The sequence below is a fragment of the Leptonotus elevatus genome, chromosome 20 (assembly GCF_054856555.1).
Source record: "Leptonotus elevatus isolate MCC_2025b chromosome 20, RoL_Lele_1.0, whole genome shotgun sequence".
Lineage (NCBI taxonomy): Eukaryota > Metazoa > Chordata > Actinopteri > Syngnathiformes > Syngnathidae > Leptonotus > Leptonotus elevatus.
The window spans coordinates 126,420-132,208 of NC_141258.1; the positions used below are offsets into that span (position 1 = coordinate 126,420).

The window sequence follows — 5,789 nt, forward strand, 5'->3', positions numbered from 1 at the left end:
ACGTGCCGAGGACACGCGCTGCAAATATTTATGGTCAAATTGCATCGTAAAAGCAGCAAAGCAGTTTTGTTTATCAGCGTGGCTTTACAACCGCAACCGCCACGTGAACTTTGCTTCGGAACCGCACGATAACGCCGACAAACTTCCAGTCAACTCGCAACGGCCGATTCACGCGCGAGTTGCGCTCGTCTTGGAAGCTTTCAAGTCGCGACGTGAGGCGACGTGAGGCAAGGTGAGGTGTTGTCATCTCTCGTGTTCGGCCGGCTCGTCTTGTGTGGCGCCATTTTGTCTCATGTCGTGATGATGAAAAGTCTTGCGTTGCGTTATGGCATTTTGTGTTGTCACGTCTTGTTTCAAGACTTTCTATTGGCGTAAAAGGGAAAAGCTCAATGTCAGCCATGTTGTTGTCGTTACAGTTTGACATACAAGATGGCCGCCAGGAAGTGTTGCGCTCTTTCCACCCTGGAGGTGATGCTGACCGTTCTCTTTGTCGCCATGACGGCCGTCAGCGTCACTCTCATTTCCATAATGGCCACGCGCGCCACAAACACCTGTGAGGACACGCTAACATGCTAACAATAGCACCGCGCCATTTTGTCTTCAAGACTTTTGCGTTTGCGTTAGGTGCCGGCCCGACTCCGCCTCCTGGCTCAACTCCGCCCCCCGGTCCGGAGCCGTCATTCCTGATTGGCGTCGGACGCGCCGACTGCACCGGCCCCCCCGCCGAGATTCCTCTGGTGGCTGGACTCGCTACGTCTGCGACACTTCCTGTGAGGCGACGCGTCGCTCATGCGTGTGTGTTTGCGTGCGCGTGCGTAGATGGGGTACGCCAACCCTCAGCAGACGGCTGCGGGCATTCACACCCGTCTGTTCAGCCGCGCCTTCATCATGGACGACGGGCGCCGTCGAGTGGTGTTCGTCAGCGTGGACGTGGGAATGATCTCGCAGCGTCTCCGGCTGGAGGTGCGCACACACGCACACACGCACACACGCACACTGCTCGCTCCCGTGTCCGTGCAGCGCGCGCGTCGCTTACGTTTGTCACGTGAGCAGGTCCTGGAGGCCCTGCAGGCGAAATACGGCAACCGGTACCGGCAGGACAACGTGGTCCTGAGCGGCACGCACACGCACTCGGGCCCGGCCGGCTACTTCCAGTACACGCTCTTCATGCTCAGCAGCAAAGGTTACCTCAAGTCGTCCGTCCAACCGCTGGTCAAAGGCATCGTCAAAGTCAGGCCTGCTCGTCCGTCCGTCCGTCCGTCCGTCCGTCCGTCCGACTGACCTTTCATAGTTGCGAGCCAGCAAATAGACGCGGTTGTTTGTCTCAAAATGGCGCCTCCCTCCCGTTGCGTTCCAGAGTATCGAGCGAGCCCACGACAGCGTGCGGCCAGGACGGATCTACAAGAATCGAGGACGCGTGGACGCCAGCAGTGTCAACCGAAGTCCTCACTCCTACCGCAACAATCCGCGGGACGAGCAAAACAGGTCAGCCCGTCGGACGGCTCCACGGGCTGCGACGGGCGACGGGCGCCGGGCGACCCGTCACAGTCTTTGATCTGCTTTCAGGTATGAAGACAACGTGGACAAGGACATCGTGCTTCTCAAGTTCACCGACCTGGACGGGGACGGCATCGGCATGCTCAGGTAACCCTGGTCACCACAATATGGCCGCCACGCGGGAGCGGTCTGACTCCCGGACGTGGTCCCCCGCCAGCTGGTTTGCGGTGCACGCGGTCAGCATGAAGACGACCAATCGTCTGGTGAGCGGCGACAACATGGGATACGCGGCGTACCTGATGGAGAAGCACAAGAACCCCGCGGCGCTGCCTGGACAGGTGAGATCACCATTTGGAACGGAGACGATCAATCAGGACCGTCCAACGCGTCTGCGAGTTTCCGACAAGACCAAAGTGCAGCTTGACTTGATTCTTCAGAAGCTCTGCGAGACGTTCGACAAACAATGATTGCCAAAGCGCCGACGGACCCAACCCGGTTTGGAGGTCATATGATCACCTCACACCAATGCGTGTGCGTGTGTGTGCGTGTGCGTGTGTGTGCGTGTGCGCGTGTGCGTGCGCCAGGCAGCATTCGTGGCTGCTTTCTCCTCCAGTAACCTCGGCGACGTGAGTCCAAACATTGGAGGTCCTCACTGCGTCAACTCAGGATTAGCCTGCGACTACTTGAACAGCTCCTGTCCTGATGGAGGGGTAAACACACGCACACACGCACACGCACGCACGCACGCACGCACACGCACACACACTATTTTATTTCAGAATGTTTTTCCCACAGAAATGTTATCCCGAACATTTAGAGCAACCTGCATAGGAACATGCGTTGCCTCGCAAGTTTCTTCCCGCGTAGCCCGCAGGCATACGTATCGTTTCTAAAAGTGACGACAAAACATGTCTAAATAACAAAAAGGAAGAGAAAGTCGAAGCGCAAGGAGAAAGAAAGGAAAGGAAAAGAGACGAAGGCGAGAGGAAAGGGTGAGAGTGGCCCGTTGCTCGAATGAGTTTGCATCAAATATATCACAGCAATAATCCAGCAGAGGTTGCCATAGAACTGGAAAATTCTGCTTTTGCACTGTGGTTCGAATTTGTCCCAATTGGACAAAGGACACGTTGTCAGTCAGCCAGCGGGGGTGCTTGGGGGCAGTGCAGGACAATTGAAAGAATAAAACGGCAAATTGTGCTGTGATTGGATCCGGGTCAATCCTTTTCTTTGCAAATGTAGGAAAACGTATCCCAAATTTCTCACCAAAACTGACGCGCGTTTGGACCGGACCAAAACGTGCGCCAAAATCATAGAAGGACGGGCAACATTTGGGGAAATCGTCCGTCCTTGAAGAATGCAATCTATGAAATGCTTTCAATTATTTAGTTTGACAGATGGAGGACGTGTACATTTGAATGATGACACACGCACGCACACACGCACGCGCGCACACACTAAACAGGAAGTGCGTGTGTGTGCGTTTCAGACTAAGGAGTGTCAAGCATTTGGACCAGGAGGAGACATGTTTGACAGCACCAGAATCATCGCACACAACATCTTCACCAAGGCCAGGGTGTGTGTGTGTGTGTGTGTGTGTGTGTGTGTGTGTGTGTGTGTGTGTGTGTGTGTGTGTGTGTGTGTTTATGCTTTTGTGTGTTTATGCCTTTGTGTGTGTTTGCAGGAACTTTACGCTGGCGCGGTTGAGGAAGTGACGGGTTTTGTTCATTCAGCTCATCAGTGGATCAACATGACGGACGTGAACGTTTACGTCAATGACACGCATGCGGTCAGTGCGCACGCACGCGCGCGCGCGCGCACGCACGCACTGATGACTCATTTGGCGAAACGTGTGCAGGTGAGCACATGCAAGCCGGCGCTGGGTCACAGTTTTGCGGCAGGAACCACAGACGGAGGAGGAGACCTCAACTTCACTCAAGGTTGGACACGACATGTCAAGCACATGTCAAGAACATGTCAAGTACATGTCAAGTACGACACGTCGCAATCAAATCCTCAACGCGCGTGCGCGTGCAGGCGCCGTGGAGGGCGACCCGTTTTGGGACGGCATCCGAGACGCCCTCCTGGGCGAGCCGTCCAATCAGACGCAGGAATGCCACCGGCCCAAACCAATCCTGTTCAGCACCGGCGAGGTGGGCGGAGCTTCACACACACTCGCACGCAACAGACTGGACATACAGCCAACGTGTGCGTGTTTGTGTGTAGATGAAGTGGCCGTTGCCATGGCACCCGGAAATCATCGATGTTCAGATCCTCACAGTCGGATCTGTCGCCGTTGCCGCCGTCCCCGGAGAGATCACGTAGCTAAGCACACGCACACGCACACGCAATCTGTGCCGTGACGCACAATAATGTGTGTGTGCGTGTGTGCGTGTGTGTGTGTGTGACAGCACCATGGCAGGCAGAAGGTTACGAGAGGCTATTCAACAGGTATGTGGCAACATCACGTGCACGCACACACGCACTGTGAGTCGTCATCAAGTGTGAAGTTGTGACGGCAGGAGCTGGAGTCGGGTTCCAGCGGCGCCTTCTTGGACGCGGACGTGGTGATTGCAGGCCTGAGCAACGTGTACACGCATTACATCACCACCTATGAGGAGTACCAGGTGCGCGCCCACGAACACGCGCGCACCCGCGCACGCACGCACGTCAACACCGCTGACAATGCGGCTGTGGCTTCCGCGCAGCTTCAGCGGTACGAGGGCGCGTCCACCATCTACGGTCCGCACACGCTGAGCGCGTACGTGCTGAAGTTCGGTGAGCTGGCGCGCGCCATCGCTCAGGTGAGACTTGCCGCCATCGCTCAGGTGAGACTTGCCGCCATCTTGGAGAAAACAGATGAAGGCCACCTGCAACATTGGCCGAGGTTTCTGCCTGATGAGTTCGGGTGCGAATGAGGATGGACACAAGGTTGGGGGTTTGAATCCTTGTGTGCGGGCAACCTCCTTTTCTCCTGATTAAATGGTCCAGTTTTCTTGCGGTCCCTTTCGTGGATCCAAATCCAAAAGCGGAGGTGGCAAATCCAGGTCCAGAAAGTAAAAACCCTTCCACAGTCCGGCTTTCGCCATTGGCGCGAGCAAGTCCTGAGGCCGGTATCCGAGCGGCCTCCCACCTGAGCATGTTGGGCTCCGTGTCGTCACGCAGGACCAAGTGGAGTCGCTTCCGGCGGGCCCGCGTCCTCCGTTCTTCCACAAGAATCTTTTCAACCTGCTGCCAGCAGCCGCGACGGACAGCAAACCCCACAACCGCAGTTTTGGGGACGTCCTGCAGGAGGTGCTGCCCGTGTACAGGCAGGTAGGACGCGCGCACGCACGCACGCACGCACGCACGCACCAAGTGTGATCTTCACCGACGTCGCGCTTTCCAGGGCGACGTGGTGTCCGTCACCTTTGTGGCGGGAAACCCCAGACACTCGGGAGACGTGGTGAGAAAACGCTTCTTTTGCTTGTTGACTTTTTTGTCTTTTCTTCTGCTTGTTTGGTTCTCGGCTGTCTCGTCCGTTTTGCTTGTTGTCTTTCTTTTGTCCTACTTTTCCATTTGCTTCGTTCCTTACCTGTCCGTTTGTCTTCATCCGCTCCTTTGCTGTTTTTGCCTGTTTGACGTCCGGCCTCCCGCCAGAGAGATCAAAGCTTCGTTGCCGTGGAGATGCGCGACGACGCGAGCGACAGGTGGACGCTGGTGCACACGGACGCGTCGTGGGAGACCAGGTGCGCGAGCGTGCGTGCGTGAGCGTGCGTGAGCGTGCGTGAGCGTGCGTGAGCGTGCGCGAGCGTGCGCGAGCGTGCGTGAGCGTGCGTGAGCGTGCGTGAGCGTGCGTGAGCGTGCGGCCGCGAGGTCGTCGTCACCTGATGCTGGCGCGTCCGCTTGCAGGTTCCACTGGCTGAAAGGTTCCGGGCGGCAGAGCAACGCCACGGTGGAGTGGCGCATCCCGCCAAACGCCGCCGCCGCGTCCTACAGGATCAAACACTTCGGCCACTCCAAGAGCATGAAAGGCCTGCGACCGGTCATCACGCCGTACCAGGGCACGTCCGACGTCTTTCGGGTCCTCGACACTTTTTACTCCAACTGATTTCTCGTGACAATAAAATCCCTTGCAAAGACTTTTGGTCCTTGTCGGTCCTTGTGGCGCCGCCGGACGCTCGTCGCGTTGACGCGTCATCGTCGCGTTGACGCGTCATCGTCGCGTTGACGCGTCATCGTGGCGTTGCTCTTTCGTCGCTGTTGTGGTCGTTTTGGTCTCGTCCACGTTTTGCGTACGTTTTTCATCCTCACTG

The 5,789-nt window shown here is 56.9% G+C and overlaps 1 protein-coding gene across 1 annotated transcript; it reads left to right on the forward strand.

The window, feature by feature from the left end:
- The first annotated feature begins 148 nt into the window (after positions 1–148).
- On the forward strand, positions 149–5,615 carry asah2 (N-acylsphingosine amidohydrolase 2). Its single transcript, XM_086064544.1, has 21 exons — positions 149–232; positions 417–553; positions 625–737; positions 820–963; positions 1,054–1,230; positions 1,358–1,485; positions 1,567–1,644; positions 1,715–1,835; positions 2,082–2,207; positions 2,984–3,070; positions 3,179–3,283; positions 3,353–3,434; positions 3,532–3,647; positions 3,721–3,815; positions 3,906–3,945; positions 4,017–4,121; positions 4,203–4,298; positions 4,660–4,809; positions 4,883–4,939; positions 5,134–5,222; positions 5,386–5,615. The coding sequence occupies exons 2-21, from the start codon at positions 430–432 to the stop codon at positions 5,582–5,584; spliced, it is 2,232 nt and encodes a 743-aa protein (XP_085920670.1). The 5' UTR covers positions 149–232; positions 417–429; the 3' UTR covers positions 5,585–5,615.
- The last annotated feature ends 174 nt before the right edge of the window (positions 5,616–5,789 follow it).

Excerpts from the sequence above, each read along its gene's own strand:
- asah2 (XM_086064544.1), top strand. The coding sequence starts at position 430 with ATGGCCGCCAGGAAGTGTTGCGCTCTTTCCACCCTGGAGGTGATGCTG. Across the intron at positions 3,435-3,531 it reads AGACCTCAACTTCACTCAAG|GCGCCGTGGAGGGCGACCCG; the intron begins GTTGGACACGAC and ends GTGCGCGTGCAG. Across the intron at positions 4,299-4,659 it reads TGGCGCGCGCCATCGCTCAG|GACCAAGTGGAGTCGCTTCC; the intron begins GTGAGACTTGCC and ends GTCGTCACGCAG.